Source organism: Palaemon carinicauda, chromosome 6 (genome assembly GCF_036898095.1).
Source record: "Palaemon carinicauda isolate YSFRI2023 chromosome 6, ASM3689809v2, whole genome shotgun sequence".
NCBI classification, from domain to species: Eukaryota; Metazoa; Arthropoda; class Malacostraca; order Decapoda; family Palaemonidae; genus Palaemon; species Palaemon carinicauda.
Genome location: NC_090730.1, coordinates 134,519,014 through 134,538,376, shown reverse-complemented (window position 1 = coordinate 134,538,376; position 19,363 = coordinate 134,519,014). Strand labels below are relative to the sequence as shown.

Here is a 19,363-nt window from a genome sequence, read left to right as displayed (position 1 = left end):
AAGACAAGTTTAGAAATCTCGACTGAGATGGATGTTAAGAATGGTCAGAAGGACGATGTTCAAAAGGATGTCAGAGACAATAAAAGTGAGAAAAAAGTAGTCGAGACAGAGGACTAGGATGCCAACGGACGTAAGGCTGAAAAGGAGGAAGTTGGAGGGGCATCTAGTGTGGGTCAGGTGTTTGGCTGGCTACTAGCCTCAAAAGGCGCTCTCCGTGACACCAACAACCGCCAGGAAGAGCAGAAGCTCCAAAAGGAAACTTCCAGGGACGAGGAGAAGGAGGAGGAGGAGAAGCAAGAGGAAGAAAAGATTGCAAAGAGAACTACTCGAAAACCTATCGTATTTAACTTGGAACCCGAGAAGCCCAGAAGGGCCATCTCCTCATCCGACAGTAGTCGCATCACCTTCCAAGGTGAAAAGGTTAGAGCCACCACCACAAGGGACTATGGCCTCAACGGGTACGTGACTCTCGACTTGAATGTCCCGAAGAAGTTCCACAGAGCCATATATGGAGTGGAAGGAAAGACGCTAATGGAAATCACCCGGCAGAGAGGAGTCAGCTTAATAGATATGCCACGAAGGCACGAATATAGTAATTTAATCACCATCAGTGGTACCATAAAGCAGGTTCAATTAGCAGCTGATCATATCGAATGGCTTCTGAGGAGTCTCACTGGTACTTAAATACTTCAATCAGCGAATGGATAAAAAGAAAATAATAATAATAAAAAAACTAAATAATTAAAAAAAAAATCTAAAGATGAAAAACCCCAAAAAATAAAAAAAAATAAAAAAAAAACCAAAAAAGTTTAATTTCATTTCATTTTGTGAGGGAAAGAAGATTCAGCTGAGTTTTGCCAGGACCAAACCTTCAGATAACTGTGCTCAATCCAATCAGGACAAGTTCGAGATACCACATCCACAAGAAGGAGACCCCCCCCCCCCACCGGGATCTTTGGACTGACTGACTGACAGACAGCTAGAGGGAGGATACTTGGAAGGACTGACCATCTTGGAGGATGCAAGGCTTAACTATTCAGCTTGAATTACAATTCTTGGAATAACCTGGAGGACAATTGCCTACTGAGGGAAAAAACTCCACTGATTCTAGTATGCTCTGTGCCTTGATGGACGAGTACAAGCCATTTGTCAAGTGTACAAATGGTCGGATATCTAGATCTATTCTTTCGGATATCAACCTTCGGGTGGTTCTGGGAAAATAATCTAGAAGACCGGCTCTAAAGAGGGAACGAGCTAGGCTTCTTCTAGTAGGCAGTCTTGTCCTTAAAGGTTGGACCAAGATAATCAGCTAGTGAATCGAGCAGGTCAGTCTGGAAAGGTGTACTGATATCAAATGGCTGCTGATAAAGGTTGAAGAACTGGGATGAGCAGAGTAAGTTTTGGTCCTTACAATTGGTGAGCTGATGGCCTCACAAAATTCTTTATTTTTTTTAGGCTTAAGGTTTCTTTTTTAGGCTTAAGGTTTTTTTCTAGGTTTAAGGTTTTTTTAGGATTAAGGTTTTTTTAAGGCTTATGGTTTTTTTTTAGGCTTAAGGTTTTTTAGGCTTGAGGATTTTTTTTGAGGATTAAGATTTTTTTTTTATTAAGTTCAAGGTTCTTTTTTAAGCTTAAGGACTGGCTATGCAGGTGAAGAAACTCTGATAATGATGAATGCGAGTGTCTTGTTTGAGTGGGTGAAATGACGCTTGGCTTCACCAACCGGCCAAAAATTGATGGTTGGCTTCACTGTACTGCCCACTTGGCTTCGCCGACCAGCCCAACAATGACGCTGGGCTTCACCGCCTGGCCTACGATGACACTTGGCTTCACCACCCGGCCTTCAATGGCGCTTGGCTTCACCGCCCAGCCTACAATGGCACTTGGCTCCACCGCCTGGCTTAAAATGGCGCTTGGCTTCACCACCTGGCCCGCTTGGCTTCACTGCCCGGCCCAACAATGGCGCTTGGCTTCACCGCCTGGCCCGCTTGGCTTCATCGCCCGGCACAACAATGGCGCTTGGCTTCATCGCCTGTCACAACAATGGCACTTGGCTCCATCGCCTTGCCCGCTTGGCTTCACCGCCTGGCCCAACAATAGCGCTTAGGATTGTTAAATTGATTCTTTCTTTTTTCTTTTTTTAGGCTTAAGGTTTTTTTTTCGGCTTAAGGACTGGCTATGCAGGTGAAGAACATTTGTATAATGATGAATGACCGCGTCCTGTTTGGTTGGGGTAAAGGACACTTGGCTTCATCACCTGGCCTGCTTGGCTTCACTGCCTGACCTACAATGGCACTTGGCTTCACCGCCTGGCCCGCTTGGCTTCACCGCACGGACCACTTGGCTTAACCACCCAGCCCAACCATGACGCTTGGCTTAACCCCTGGCCCAACAATGGCGCTTGGCTTCACCGCCTGGCCGGCTTGGCTTCACCGCCTGGCCTACAATGGCGCTTGGCTTCACAGCCCAACCCAACAATGGTGCTTGGCTTCACCGCCTGGCCCGCTTGGCTTCAGTGCCCGGCAAAACAATGGTGCTTGGCTTCATCACCTGCCCGGCTTGGCTTCACCGCCCGGCACAACAATGGTGCTTGGCTTCAACACCTGGCCTACAATGGCGCTTGGCTTCACTGCCTGGCCCGCTTGGCTTCACTGCCTGGCTTAAAATGGTGCTTGGCTTCACCACCTGGCCCGCTTGACTTCACCGCCCAGCAAAACAATGGTGCTTGTCTTCACCGCCCAGCAAAACAATGGTGCTTGTCTTCACCGCCTGGCCCGCTTGGCTTCACCGCCCGGCCCAACAATGGCGCTTGGCTTCACTGCTTGGCCCGCTTGGCTTCAGTGCCCAGCTTACAATGGTGCTTGGCTTCACAGCCCGGCTTACAATGGCGCTTGGCTTCACGACCTGGCCTGCTTGGCTTTACTGCCCAGCAAAACAATAGCGCCTGGCATCACCGCATGGCCCAACAATGGCGCTTGGCTTTACCGCCTGGCCTGCTTGGCTTCAGTGCACGGCTTAAAATGGCGCTTGGCTTCACCGCCTGGCCCGCAAAGCTTCACCGCCCGGCTTACAATGGCAATTGGCTTTACCACCTGGCACGCTTGGCTTTACCACCCAGCACAACAATGACGCTTGGCTTCACTGCCTGGCCTGCTTGGCTTCACCACCCGGCCTAAATATGACACTCGGCTTCACCGCCTGGCAAAACAATGGCCCTTGGCTTCACCACTGAATATGAAATGTCATCAGTCCCGAATCACTACTAATAGGCTAGATGGAGTGAGGGAAGTTGGTCGAAAGATATTTCAGAAGGAAGGGCAACCTCTGGCGGGGTGGAAAAAACCGTAAGTTCAAGGCCCAAAATGCTGAAGTAGCTTTCAAATTGCTTCTCTAAGTAATTCAACTCAAATACAAGTCATGATTGACCCTTAATAGGCTAGCTGGAGTGAGGGGAGTTGGCCGAAAGCCATTTAAGAAGGAATTGCAACCTCTGGCGTGTCGGAAAAACCCGTAAGTTCAATGCAAAAAATGCTGAAGTAGGTTTCAAATACTCTAAGTAATCCGACTCATATACAAGTCATGACACCACTAATAACCTAGCTGGAGTGAGGAGAGTTGGCTGAGAGCTATTTCAGAAGAAAGGGCAATCTCTGGCGCGGCGGAAAATCCCGTAAGTTTAATGCCCAAAATGCTGAAGTAGGTTTCAAATTACTTCTCTAAGTAATCCGACTCAAATACAAGTCATGACACCACCAATAGGCTACCTGGAGTGAGGAAAGTTGGCCGAAAGCTATTTCAGAAGGATGAGCAACCTCTGGCGCGGCGGAAAAACCCGTAAGTTCAATGCCCAGGAAACTGAAGTAGGTATCAAATTGCTTCTCTAAGTAATCCAACTGAAATACAAGTCATGACTGACCACCGATAGGCTAGCTGTAGTGAAGGAAGTTGGCTGAAAGCTATTCCAGTAGGAAGGGCAACCTCTGGCGTGGAGGAAAAACCCGTAAGTTCAATGCCCAGAAAACTGAAGTAGGTTTCAAATAGCTTCTCTAAGTAATCCAACTCAAAAACAGGTCATGACTGACCCCTAATAGGCTAGCTGTAGTGAGGGAAGTTGGCCGAAAGCTATTTCAGTAGGAATGGCAACCTCTGGCACAGAGGAAAAACCTGTAAGTTCAATGCCCAGAACACTGAAGTAGGTTTCAAATTGCTTCTCTAATTAATCCAACTCAAATACAAGTCATGACTGACGCCTAATAGGCTAGCTCTAGTGAGGGAAGTTGGCCGAATGCTATTTCAGTAGGAAGGGCAACCTCTGGCACGGTGGAAAAACCCGTAAGTTCAATGCCCAGAATACTGGAGTAGGTATCAAATTGCTTCTCTAAGTAATCCAACTCAAATAAAAGTCATGACTGACCACTAATAAGCTAGTTGTAGTCAGGGAAGTTGCCCAAAAGCTATTTCAGTAGGAAGGGTAACCTCTGGCGTGGCAGAAAAACCCGTAAGTTCAATGCCCAGAAAACTGAAGTAGGTTTCAAATTGCTTCTCTACGTAATCCAACTCAAATACAAGTCATGACTGACCCCTAATAGGCTAGCTGTAGTGAGGGAAGTTGGCCGAAAGCTATTTCAGTAGGAAGGGCAACCTCTGGCGCGGCGGAAAAACCCGTAAGTTTAGTGCCCAAAAAACTGAAGTAGGTTTCAAATTGCTTCTCTAAGTAATCCGACTCAAATACAAGTCATGACTGACCCCTAATAGGCTAGCTGTAGTGAGGGAAGTTGGCCGAAAGCTATTTCAGTAGGAAGGGCAACCTCTGGCGCGGCGGAAAAACCCGTAAGTTCAATGCCCAGAAAACTGAAGTAGGTTTCAAATTGCTTCTCTAAGTAATCCAACTCAAATACAAGTCATGACTGATGCCTAATAGGCTAGCTGTAGTGAGGGAAGTTGGCCGAAAGCTATTTCAGTAGGAAGGGCAACCTCTGGCGCAGCGGAAAAACCCATAAGTTCAATACCCAGAAATCTGAAGTAGGTTCCAAATTGCTCCTCTAAGTAATCCAACTCAAATACAAGTCATGACTGACCACTAATAGGCTAGCTGTAGTGAGGGCAGTTGGCCGAAAGATATTACAATAGGAAGGGCAACCTCTGGCGCGGCGGAAAAACCCGTAAGTTTAGTGCCCAGAAAACTGAAGTAGGTTTCAAATTGCTTCTGTAAGTAATCCAACTCTAATACAAGTCATGACTGACCCCTAATAGGCTAGTTGTGGTGAGGGAAGTTGGCCGAAAGCTATTTCAGTAGGAAGGGCAACCTCTGGCACGGCGGAAAAACCCGTAAGTTCAGTGCCCAGAAAACAGAAGTAGATTTCAAATTGCTTCTCTACGTAATCCAACTCAAATACAAGTCATGACTGACCCCTACTAGGCTAACTGTAGTGAGGAAAGTTGGCAGAAAGCTGTTTCAGTAAGAAGGGCAACCTCTGGCGCGGCGGAAAAACCCATAAGTTCAATGCCCAGAAAACTGAAGTAGGTTTCAAATTGCTTCCCTTATTCTTCCGACTCAAATATAAGTCATGAATTATCATAATACATTTATGAAGTACCGATGAATTATGAATTGAGATGAAAAGGAAATAAAAAAAAAGAGGGAAGGAAGAAAGGGTTGGGGGAACCAAGCCTGCAATAATGGATGTGGGCAAAACCCAACTGATGAGCTCTTTAGTCAGAGCGAAACCGTTATGTATGTCACTTTGGTAGTGGTATGTATGAATTGATGAATTTTTATATATTTATATATATATATATATATATATATATATATATATATATATATATATATATATATATATAAATATATATATATATATATATATATATATATATATATATATATATATATATATATATATATATATATATATATATATGACATATTCACTCATACATGGCTTTCTGGTAGAAGGGAGTGTATAATTAGAATCCCATTGATGGTTAAGTGTTGGCCTTCAAATGGCGATGCTTACAGCTCCATCTATTATGAGCTGGCCGTAGTTCCTCTCCTTCTGAACAATGTGAGTTCCTTCAAATCATTCCGTATGAGAGGGTTTCTGGTCGTGGACATCAATATAGTGTTGGTTTACCCAGAGGAAATATGTGAATCACGACATTCTGAGGACGTACGCAAGCCCGCAGAAATCGGGGGTCAATGAACGAACATTATATTGATATCCACAACCAGAAACCCTCTCATGCAGAATGATTTCATGGAACACACATTGTTCAAAAGGAGAGGAACGAAGGCCAGCTCATGATAGCTCAAGCTGTAAGCATCACCATTTAAAGGCCAACACTTAACATTCAATGGGATTCTATCCTTACATTCCCTTCAAGATGAAAGCAATATGGATAATCTCTGTGGTGGTGTATGTGCCCGCTTATGTGTCTGAATGTGTATGCATATATATATATATATATATATATATATATATATATATATATATATATATATATATATATATATATATATATGTATATATATATATATATATATATATATATATATATATATATATATATATATATATATATATATATATAAGTAAATAATCAACAATTATCCTCTTCTTAATCTAAGGATTTTTTAAATTTGTAATAGTTTAAATTTCCAATTTTAAGTTTTATATAGAATATATTTCTAAAATATTCAATTACAATTTTTGTAGAACCTCATACATAAAATGAATCTGAAGTTCATATTAATCTGCAGATTAGTGATGGTGGGAGATTTTGTCTGATCGCTCACAGCAAACCAACCTAGTATGGGTGACCCTGACTAGTATAGCTATCCAATATGTTCTACCCACTGCAGATTGGTGATGGTGGGAGGAATCGAATGGAGTGACCTACCAGCACTGACATCACTGGGGATGGTGGTGTTGGAGTCACAAATGGTAACATCTTCCCAGTAGATATATGAGCAAGATGTCCTGCAGGTTTTCAATCCATTCCAAGGTGTACGGAGGCCAGTGGGCTTCTGGAAATGCAGTGATAACTTAATTCAGTTTACTAGGGAAGATCTGAATGGTACAGTAGTACTCAAAAATGGCAGAGATGTGTCAGTATTGAAGGACGGACCAGGCATTGGACTATCAAGTGAAGAGAGATGTGAGCAATATGAATATTGAAGGATATGCCCTCTAAGAACTGGCAGTATTGCTGGGTCCTAAATCATGCATAAAGAAGAGATTAGCTAATGAGGAGGCCACTACCACAAGTGACGGCCTACTTGAATTTTTTTTTACCTTTGACATCCAGTGGCACATTTCTTAGCAGCATCCCCAAATCTGGAGTGGTTACTGCCCAACTTAGGGTGAGGGGTATCATCTAGTGGCTACTAGGGGAGTTGTTAGAGGGTGGCTGTGTGGGATGTTATAGTTGGGGGGATGAGTGGCTTTACCACTGCCCAGGCATGATGGGTGACTTTGTCACTTCCAAGGCATGTCACAAACTGGCCATCAAGGTCTTACAGCATTCACCTCTGCTTCAGTCGACATTGCTTGGATGCCCCCTTTGTCAGGAGTGTAGCTTTTCTTGACAGTGGAAAAATAGCAGTACAAAGGGGCTTCAACTCTGGTCATCTGGTCTTTCTTAGGCAAGGTATCGACATCAGAATGGGTAGCTTGAACCCTTTCCATTAGGCATTGTCAAAGCAGGTTCACTTTACAAGGAGAACCATCAACAGCAGGTTGAAGTCACGGAAGACTGATCTTTCCCCTAGTGGCCATCGACGTCTTTTGATCCCCCACTAGTTACTGAAATAACTGAAAAATAGTGGGTACACAGGTGGCTGGCAACAGTGAGTGAGAAGGAATTATTCAAGGTCATCATACTCTATGGGGTTTCCAAATGCCCCTAGAGCCAGTCAGAGATTTCTGGGAAGATTTTGTCGAGGATTGCAGCGAAGATGTAACTAGCTTTTCTGCTTGAGTGGGTCACGCCCTTGATGTGGAACTGAATCTCGGTGTGCTGGAACCAGCCAAACGCACCTCTGCTGGCAGAGGGTGGGAGCTTCACTGTGGTAGCATGGACAGATAAGTCAGATTCCATGGTATGGCAGACGAAGCTGTGAGTTGTAACGCGAGCTGGGTGGTCAAGGAACTCCGCACATCCCCAGTGTGACGAAAGTGGAGAAATTATTGATAGATGAACAGCTTCCAAATAACCAAATTTATTTAGAGATAATAGGTATATGTAGGCCCCCAAGGATCTTTATTAATAAGGTTGACATTGGCAAAAAACTTGATAACAGGATGATAATATAGTTGAAATTAGCTTGCTACATTCAATGACTTTTTGACGTGGAGTCCGATGACAGCTGCAGTGTAGAAGAAAACGTAGATAAGATATCCTTCTTTATCTGTATGTGCATTGCTTGTTGCACTTGCATTACATATGTACATCTTGGCACGGGGTTTCTATTCGACGGAAGTGTATTAATTCAAAAACAATTTTTAATATAATGCTACTTCGGTTTAAATTAAAGTGATCTAAATCCTAACACCTGATCTTTGGCGTTTACCGAAATGCATGTTTTAATCAGCCAAGTTGTTGTTAACCTATGCAAAACAAAAAGATTTCCTGTCATTATTACGGAATTTTGTTATTATGGACATGAAGAAAATGGGTATTCTCTTTTTTTATTCAAATGGATATTCAGACGCATATGTTATTAGCTGTGTGGTCGTCTTGGTTGCTGCACAAATAATTTTAAAATCCCCTCATGATATTGTCAATAAATTGGTTTTAAAGTAAAGTGAAAGTCACACATTTTCCCCATTTATCCTTTTCAAATACAACGGACTACAGATGGAGACCCTTATGAAGGAATGAATGAAGGTGACCTGCTATCTGTGACATAATGTAAATCAGAGGTCTTTGAAGCATTTTAATTATGGAAGGGTGAAAAGGGGAAAAGATACTTAAATTACTGTATGGAAAATAAATCTTAAGTTAAACAGGAAAGAGGCCAGTGTGTAAAATCTAATCAAAAGCCAGAGCAGAGGGAAGATGAAGAAGCTTAAATGAATGTGGCAGCTGGCCTTCTGTAAGGTAGCTATAGTGGTTAATGTTATACTAACCACAGAATGCAATAAATATTTTCATATATGTACTTTATTACAAAATCTTTGAAACCCACTACGTATTAGTTGTGCTAATTCAAAAACTTCGGAAGATAAAGACGTCAATGTTAAGGGGAATGGGATGTTTGACGAAAAATGAACTTATATACTACCTTAGTGATTGCATTGGATTTCTGTTGTTGAAGAGGTAATAAGAAAGAGTGGTGAAATTCTGCTAGCAGTGACGAGATTGCTAGAGCAATGGTTAATAAAAGTATTCCATTTGAGAGGAAATAGACTAATAACTGAGCAACAGATTTGGACCCACTCATCAATGAGTGACTTGATGATAGAAAGATCTGACTACGAAAATGTTTGTCATATCGTAACTTTAATTTTGAAGGTTTTCAAATAATAAGATGCAAACTCTCTCATTGCCCCTCCTCCGCCTGACTTCCTTTTGTAGTAATTTTTTTCTAATTTTGTGGTAAAATTTAAATGCAGTTCCTTTCTATTCCGAATGTGAAAATTTTATTGGTCTATATTATATCATTGGATATTCTAAAGAGTTTTCGATGCGATCTCTTTTGTGTCATTTAAAATATCAATATTAATTATTGATGCCATTTGTTTTAAACACAGTTCTTTTTAATTTTTATTTTCCTTTTTAGGAAATGTGACTTGCGAAATGAGTTTATGTATTTGGACCGTTGTGTAATCTTATAATATTGTATTCGATGTTTCTGTGGGGAATGTTCAATAAAATATCTATCTATCTATGTGCAATGTACCTGCCAACTAAATTACGATATACAGTATATACTATAGGTACCTACCAACAAAATGAAAGATCTTTGAAAAAGGTATGGAAGAGATGTAACTACAAAATGTTGTTTTGAGGTTGGAGTGTATTGAAAAATTATTATACATTTGTCATTCGAGAGTAGTAATGCCCATTCGATATAACACCAATTCGAATATAAAGAAAAAATCTGAGTAGGTTTACGCTTGATGTAATAGATAAGAACAAACGAGTACTACCAGAAATAATCCACCCCGTCCCCCACCGCCACCTCCAAGCATGAAAAATCACAAAGAAAAGAATGGACATATAGATAGCATTTAATAAATGCGTAACACTGAAATGAAAAATAAGCATAAGAGAGGTTAAAATAAAACAACATAACGGCCTTGAAAGAAGAGTTCGCTTGACCTCGTCCTCCGAAGGTGATGATAAAAGCAACGTAATTGGCTTAAAGCAAAGATTTCGTATGACTTCGTCCTCACACACGACTCGAATATAAGAACAAATTAAAATATTCAAACCAAACTATTTTTCCTTTCTCGTGCTCGGGAATATTTTTTCTAGGATGTAATTGCTTGAAACATCTCAAGTTTCATATTAACGATGTGTTCACTAAAAGAAGATAGTAAAATATATCTAAAGTTCATTTTAACGATTTGATGGTCATAAAAACGACCAGTTGTTTGAGAAAACACATAAATTATCTTCAGTGTTGGAACAGATACCGTAAATCAAAGACGATGTCCTGCAGTGATATATAGCAGCCTCCCAACAATGCCCCTAAACAACACCTGTCTGTCTCTTCCGACCCTTCTCTTAAAATCGAACGTGGTTGGAGGAGGAATATGACTGAGGTTTAGCTTAATTTTGTAGTTGAACTACAATGTACCATAATTCTAGGATCAAAGACATAATCCTGTGTGCATTGAATTACCCCCAAAAAATCAACTGCACGTGTGGTTATATACACAAAATACACACACACACACACACACACACACACACATATATATATACATATATATATACATTTACAGTATATATATATATATATATATATATATATATATATATATATATATATATATATATATATATATATATGTATATATATATATATATATATATATATATATATATATATATATACATATATATATACACACATGTGTATATATATATATATATATATATATATATATATATATATATATATATATATACATATATATATATATATATATATATGTATATATATATATATATATATATATATATATATATATATATATATATATGTATATATATATATACTTATATATACATATATACACACACACACACACACACACACACATATATATATATATATATATATATATATATATATATATATATATATATATATATATATATATATATATATATATATGCATCAGAGCTTGAATGGACGTATCCTATCTTTTTAGTAATTTATAATGATTTTGTGATAATAATTGAGAGTATAAAAAGTCACGGGCGTATGAATAACAAAACTATCACAAATAGCCATATGACAAAAGACATAAAATTGATGAATTTGATTACAAGCATAAAACCCTGATTATGATAGGATTATCTACAGAAGAATCGAAATTACCTTTCATCTCTTTTGATAGCCAAAAGCATGTTGTCGCTTTTGTATCGAAATCCAAGGTTTTTTCCAAGGTAGATGCATTCACACGCACATACACACACACACACACACACACACATATATATATATATATATATATATATATATATATATATATATATATATATATATATATATATATGTGTGTGTGTGTGTGTGTGTGTGTGTATGCGTGTGAATATACTTATACTCCTACTAGCGAGTTAGGTCCTTTGGCCAGAGAGTACTACTTTGGATACCTCTCTGGTTACGATTCATTTTTCCTTTGCCTACGCATACACTGAATAGTCTGGCCTATTCTTTACAAATTATCATCTTTCATCATACACCTGAAAGCATTAGGACAACAAAAAAACACTTCTTCACTCAAGGGGTTAATTACTACACTGAAATTGTTCAGTGACTACTTTCCACTTGGTTAGGGTAGAACAGACTCTTTAGCACCTCTTCTGGTAGAAGGTCACTCCAAAATAAAGACATTGTTCTCTAGTCAAACAACTTCTTAAATAAATGATATATCTATAAATATATTCAAATATTTCTAGGGAGCGTGATATTTTCCTCTAAATAACTATTTATAAACACGAAAGGATACAGAATGACTTACGATGAAATACTTAAATTATAGAAGTCCAAAAGTTCTTTAGATATAGAAACAGGGAATTTTGTATGTTCTTTATAAAAGGGAACATTGCTTTGATGTTGTCTTTTACAACAAATATGTGGATTTGTATTCATTTACCGACATCATTTCATGCCATTAGATAAACCTTTAGAAAATAAACATTGAAGTTTATCCTTATTGAAATCTTTCTAGATGTAGACAAAAAAAGAAGTTAATTGTAAGATTGGCTTACATCTTCAAAGGAAAACGGTGAATGAATATTGGCAGAAAATTGGATTATTTTTAGCTCTATTATAGTTACATCTAAACCTACATCAGGAAATAGCATTTCCCTCTGTTAGATATTGCTTCATTTCGCTAAGAAAAATCGCCAAAATAAACCACAAACTGAAAAAACCATTTCTTATCGTTTCGCTGCAATGAAGAGCTTCCCTTTTCTCGGGGATTATAAAGCGTAACAAAACCTTTTTGTTATGAGCAGAATAACGTTTTATACTGTGGTGCTTTTGAAAAGAGCCTGAATTCTAAGTACCATCCTCGGGTGCGCTTCGCTTTGTTCCCACGTCATATCTTATCAAAAGGTAAGGCCATTCGACCCCTAAAGATAATTATATCCAAGCCCGATCTTCGCTTGTTAGTTATTAGTGTGTTGATTCTTTTCCACGGTCATTGTTTAAAAAAAAAATCATGTTATGATGCGTTCATTTCCACAGAGGAAAAATCTTACGAAGAGTAAGGAGGCTCTTACTGACCGACATGTAAAATTCAAGAACAAGGAAGCGTTTCTTTCATTTGAATGACGTGATAATAAGAGTGGCAGAGGTTCATGAATTATCTTTAACGAGAGAACGTTGCTGTTTCTTTTAAAGCCTTTATGAACATTAAAAGTTGTATTTATCATTAGAGAACCGCATTCAGGTTTTCAGTAATATCTAAAGCACAAATATTGGATTGTTCTAGTAATATTCTTTAAATCATTATTAACCAAGTAGAATGTGGCTCCTATCGATTTACTCTATAAAATATTAAAATAAAAAATTCACCTCAACAATTCAAACAATACTATGGTAAATATCGTAAAAGGCTACTAAAGCTGTGGCAAATTTTGCGTCCAATTTAATTTGAAATTTTCAAGGCAAACTATAAAACACTACTTCTGATTCGTATCATTATGTGTTCTCTTTTTTATCTACTTAATCATTTACTTAAACGAAAATTTTTTAATATTTGTTTCAAAGATGTTCATCCACACTATTCTTAAATCACTGTTTTACAAATACCTCATGTGATGTATGCTGAGTAGAAAGCTCCTATCTACTCAACGGAATTTACCTGCTGTATATTAGACTTAAAATATCCTTAGATTTTAGTTTCTTTATTATTCTTAGGCAATTTTTTCTTTTCAACATCGTAATTATCTATTTTCACTTCTGTACTAATAACTTATGTACTTGTAAGTAAGCTGAAACAAGTATTTATATAAATTGATGTAACTGGTCCTGTAAATTCAATATATAATGAAATGTAGTTTTTGACCATAATGCTGAGGTTTGATTTCTTTCAGACCATGCAAACCATTCTTTGTATATTGTAAAATTCAAAAACTTTAATTTTTATTTTGTATCCTTTCCAGTTCCAAACCTTACATTTTAGAGCCTGTATTCAACAATATCATGTTCTTTTTGTTGACGGGGAAAAATTATATTATTTTTCCTGGTAAATGCACATATTCATATACATATATATACATATATTTCTATACATACATATTTATATATACATATATATATGTATGTATATATATATATATATATATATATATATATATATATATATATATATATATATTATATACATATATATATATATATATATATATATATATATATATATATATATATATATATATATATATATATATATATATATACATATATATATACATATATATATATATATATATATATATATATATATATATACTGTATGTATATATATATATATATATATATATATATATATATATATATATACATATATATATATATATATATATATATATATATATATATATATATATATATATATATATATATAAAATGTGGGTGTGTGTGTTTGAATATACAGATACCCCTACGAGCGAGTTAGATCCTTTGTCCAGAGAGTACTACATTGGATACCTCTCTGGTTACGATTCATTTCTTCTTTTGCCTACGCATATACTGTATAGTCTGGCCTACTCTTTACTAATTATCATCTTTCATCATACCCCTGAAAACATTAGGATAACAAAAAAAATACTTCTTCAGTCAAGGGGTTAACTACTGCACTGAAATTGTTCAGTGACTACTTTCCACTTGGTTAGGGTAGAACAGACACTTTGGCACCTCCTCTGGTAGAAGGTCACTCCAAAATAAAGACATTGTTCTCTAGTCTTGGATAGTGCTCACAACATCGTTTTATTTTTCCAAAAAACTTTTCAAATATGTGATATATCTATAAATATATTCAAATATTTCTCGTGAGCGCGATATTTTCCTCCTAATAACTGTTTATAAACACGAAAGGATACAGAATGACTTATGATGAAATATTTAAGTTATAAAAGTCCACAAGTTCTTTAGATTTGGAAACAGGGAATATTGTTTGTACTTTATTAAAGGGAACGTTACTTTGATGTTGTCTTTTACAACAAATCTGAGATTTGTATTTATTTACCGACATCATTTCATGCCATTAGATAAACCTTTATAAATAAACATTGAAGTTTATCCTTATTGAAATCTTTCTAGATGTAGACAAATACGTTAATTGTAAGTTTCGCTTAAATCTTCAAAGGAAAACAGGATTATTGGCGGAAAACAGGATTATTTTTAGCTCTATTATAGTTAAATCTAAACCTACATCGGGAAATAGCATTTCCTTCTGTTAGATATTGCATCATTTCGCTAAGGAAAATCGCCAAAATAAACCACAAACTGAAAAACCACTTCTTATCGTTTCACTGCAATAAAGAGTTTCCTTTTTCTCGGGGATTATAAAGCGTAACAAAACCTTTTTGTTATGAGCAGAATAACGTTTTATACTGTGGTGCTTTTGAAAAGAGCCTGAATTCTAAGTACCATCCTCGGGTGCGCTTCGCTTTGTTCCCACGTCATATCTTATCAAAAGGTAAGGCCATTCGAACCCTAAGGATAATTATATCCAAGCCCGATCTTCACTTGTTAGTTATTAGAGCGTTGATTCTTTTCCACGGCCATTGTTTAAAAAAGATTCATGTTATGATGCATTCATTTCCACAGAGAAAAAATCTTAAGAAGAGTGAGGAGGCTGTTACTGACAGACATGTATAATTCAAGAACAAAGAAGCGTTTCTTTCATTTGAATGACGTGATAAAGAGTGGCAGATGTTCATGAACTAGCTTTAACGAGAGAACATTGTTGCTCCTGCTAAAGCCTTTATGAACATTGAAAGTTGTATTTATAGTTGAGAAACGCATTCAAATTTTCAGTAAAATCTAAAGCACAAAATTGGATTGTTCTAGTAATATTACCATGGGTAAAAAGTCTCGTCTACCCTTATCAAGAGGAAAGTAGCCACTGAGCAATTACATTGCAATAGTTAACCCCTTGAGCAAAAAATTATTCAGTAATAGCAGTGTTGTCAGATGTACGAGGAGAGAGGAGAATGTGGTAAGAATAGGCCAGCCTAATTTGTGTATGTGTAGGCAAGGATAAAATGACCCGTAACCAAAGGGAGGGATCCAATGTTGTACGGTCTGGCCAGTCAAAGGAGCCGATAACTCCCAGCCGGTAGTATCTCAACGGGTGGCTGGTGCTCTGGCCAACCTACTACCTGTCGTTCGGACAAAACACAGACACACACAGACACACACACACACACACACACACATATATATATATATATATATATATATATATATATATATATATATATATATATATATATATATATATATATATATGTATGTATATATATCATCTCCTACATCTATTGTCGCAAAAGGCCTTGGTTAGATTTCCTCCAGTCATCTCTATCTTGAGGTTTTAATTCAATACTTCAATATCTATCTATCTATCTATCTATAGATGTGTATGTGAGTATGTAATAATGTGTATGTGTGTATGTAATAATAATAATAATAATAATAATAATAATAATAATAATAATAATAATAATAATTTGAGATTTACCGTATCAAATTAGCTGATGTCACGATTTCCCCAGTACTTAATAAGTATGCATATATATATATATATATATATATATATATATATATATATATATATATATATATATATATATATATATATATATATATATATATATATTATATAATGCTCTTAATGTTTACAGGTGATGTACCCAATCTTAAGACAACAACAACAACAACAACAACAACAACAACAATTATAATAATAATAATAATAATAATAATAATAATAATAATAATAATAATAATAATAATAATGGAATATGTGATTTGTGTGTGAAATTTACTTTAAACGAAGAGGATGTTTTCCGGCTTCCGAGATTTCTTGGCGAAGCTGAACCAAAACGTTTCGGTTTCCAAAGAGTTGAAAAAAATGTGAAATTTCTTGAAAATTTTTTGATTTAGAGAAACTATAGCAATTTGAAAGACTTCATTTCTTCCACAAGAGAATGACAGTAAAATCTATTAGTTAATTTAACTTTCGATGTTAAATCTTTCATATTTCATCTTTTTTCGGTAAAAGTTTCTCGAGAATTTCTCCTTGCAAAGGATGGAAAGAGATGAAATTGTCTCCAGAGTCTTCAAGAATTGTTCTTGTCTCCGTTGAGTCCTCAAGAGGATTCCGAATCCAAAAGGGTCTCCGGGAATCGTTTGAAGGAAATTTTAAGTTTTTAATACTGGACCTGAAAAAAAGAAGAATCTAGTTATCTAACATATAGATTTTCAAAGCAAATAAAAATGACTAAAGGATTTCTAGGAATGCTGAACCTGCAACAAGGAGAAACTCACAAGATGTCCCAGTTTACTACTGGCCATCTTCAAGTTAAGAGGACAGTTTGCGGTGTGGTTTTCACGGAACCACAAGAGGAAGTATTCTTAATGGATAGGATGACCTCTTGGATAAGGTCTAAGGACCCCTTCAACTCTGAGGGTGGGATGGAGGAGAATGTGGAAGGAGGACCCCCAGAGGAAAAGGAACAGAAAAGAGAGGAGGTGGAGAAGGAGAATGTTCAAAAGACATTGGAGGAACGCATCGGTTTCCTGGAAAAGGAATTGGGAGGAGCGTTTGCCGAGATCAGTCTCAGAAAGGATGTAGGATCGAAATTCTTAGCAGAGAATGAAAAGCTGAGAGCAGAGAATCAACATCTCTCTAACATCATTGAAACTCTTCAAATCGATAAGAAAATCGACATGGAAAATTTGGCAACCAAGAATAACGACCTGGAACGAACGAACAAACAAACATCTAAAACAGGAACTCTGCAATAAAAATGTTGTCCTTGAAAATGAATTAATGGAAAAAGGCCAATCAAATATTGAACTCACTGAGAAATTGGAAAAAGTTCGTCAAAACAAAAGCGAACTAGAAAAGATCGTTCAAGAGAAGATGGAAGTAATTGAGCAGATTTCAGAACAGAGACATGAACTGGAAAAGAGCCTCAATGAGGCAAAGATAAATGATCTGATCAGGAATAGCCGCTACAAATGCCTTTTACAAGAGTTACAAAGTCTCAAGAAAGAACAATTGAATAAATTAAGTGACTTGGAGCAAAAAAATATTCAATTGAGGGAGGAACTGGAAAAACTTAAGTCTGAAAAGGAGAGTATGGCTTCTATGACCAAGGAGAGAGATAGTCACAAGGAACGTGTCTCCCATCTAAGTTCTAGTAAGGAAATGTCGGAGGAGAGGCTAGTCCAATTCATCAAAGAAAATGTTGGTCTGAAGGACGAGCTGCTTGCGGCAAATGAGATCATCCCTTCACTCAAGGAGGAACTTGAAGGGGGAGATAAGAAGAAAGAAAACAGACCTGTAATGAGGAAAGTGAGACTTAACAAGACAAGTTTAGAAATCTCGACCGAGATGGATGTTAAGAATGGTCAGAAGGACGATGTCCAAAAGGATGTCAGAGACAATAAAAGTGAGGAAAAAGTAGTCGAGACAGAGGACCAGGATGCCAACGGACGTAAGGCTGAGAAGGAGGAAGTTGGAGGGGCATCTAGTGTGGGCCAGGTGCTTGGCTGGCTACTAGCCTCAAAAGGCGCTCTCTGTGACACCAACAACCGCCAGGAAGAGCAGAAGCTCCAAAAGGAAACTTCTAGGGATGAGGAGAAGCAGGAGGAGGAGAAGCAGGAGAAAGAAAAGATTGCAAAGAGAACTACTCAAAAACCTATCGTATTTAACCTGGAACCTGAGAAGCCCAGAAGGGCCATCTCCTCATCCGACAGTAGTCACATCACCTTCCAAGGTGAAAAGGTTAGAGCCACCACCACAAGGGACTACGGCCTCAACGGGTACGTGACTGTCGACTTGAATGTCCCGAGGAAGTTCCACAGAGCCATATATGGAGTGGAAGAAAATACGCTAATGGAAATCACCCGGCAGAGAGGAGTCAGCTTAATAGATATGCCACGAAGGCACGAATATAGTAATTTAATCACCATCAGTGGTACCATAAAGCAGGTTCAATTAACAGCTGATCATATCGAATGGCTTCTGAGGAGTCTCACTGGTACTTAAATACTTCAATCAGCGAATGGATAAAATAAATAAAAAAAAATAATAATAAAATAAAAATAAAAAATTTAAGAAAAAAAAATCTAAAGATGAAAAACCCCAAAAAAGAAAAAAAAAATAAAGAAAAAACCGGAAAAGTTTAATTTCAGTTTATTTTGAGAGGGAAAGAAGATTCCGATGCCAGGACCAAACCTTCAGATAATTGTGCTCAATCCAATCAGGACAAGTTCGAGATACCACATCCACAGGAAGGAGATCCCCTCCCCCCCACAAGGATCTTTGGACTGACTGACTGACAGACAGCTAGAGGGAGGATACTTGGAAGGACTGACCAGCTTGGAGGATGGAAGGCTTAACTATCCAGCTTGAATTACAATTCTTGGAATAACCTGGAGGAC

The 19,363-nt window shown here is 37.4% G+C and overlaps 2 protein-coding genes across 2 annotated transcripts in view; both read left to right on the top strand.

The window, feature by feature from the left end:
* The window catches only part of LOC137643251 (uncharacterized), a 1,224-nt gene extending 1,107 nt beyond the window's left edge, over positions 1-117 (top strand). The window contains exon 1 of the mRNA XM_068376093.1: positions 1-117. This exon is cut by the window's left edge and continues 1,107 nt beyond it. Coding sequence (XP_068232194.1) covers positions 1-117 — 117 coding nt within the window.
* A 17,627-nt stretch (positions 118-17,744) lies between these two features.
* Positions 17,745-18,968, top strand: LOC137643250 (polyamine-modulated factor 1-binding protein 1-like). The gene has a single exon (XM_068376092.1). It carries the CDS (start codon positions 17,745-17,747, stop codon positions 18,966-18,968), a length of 1,224 nt encoding a protein of 407 aa, XP_068232193.1.
* Positions 18,969-19,363: the final 395 nt, after the last annotated feature.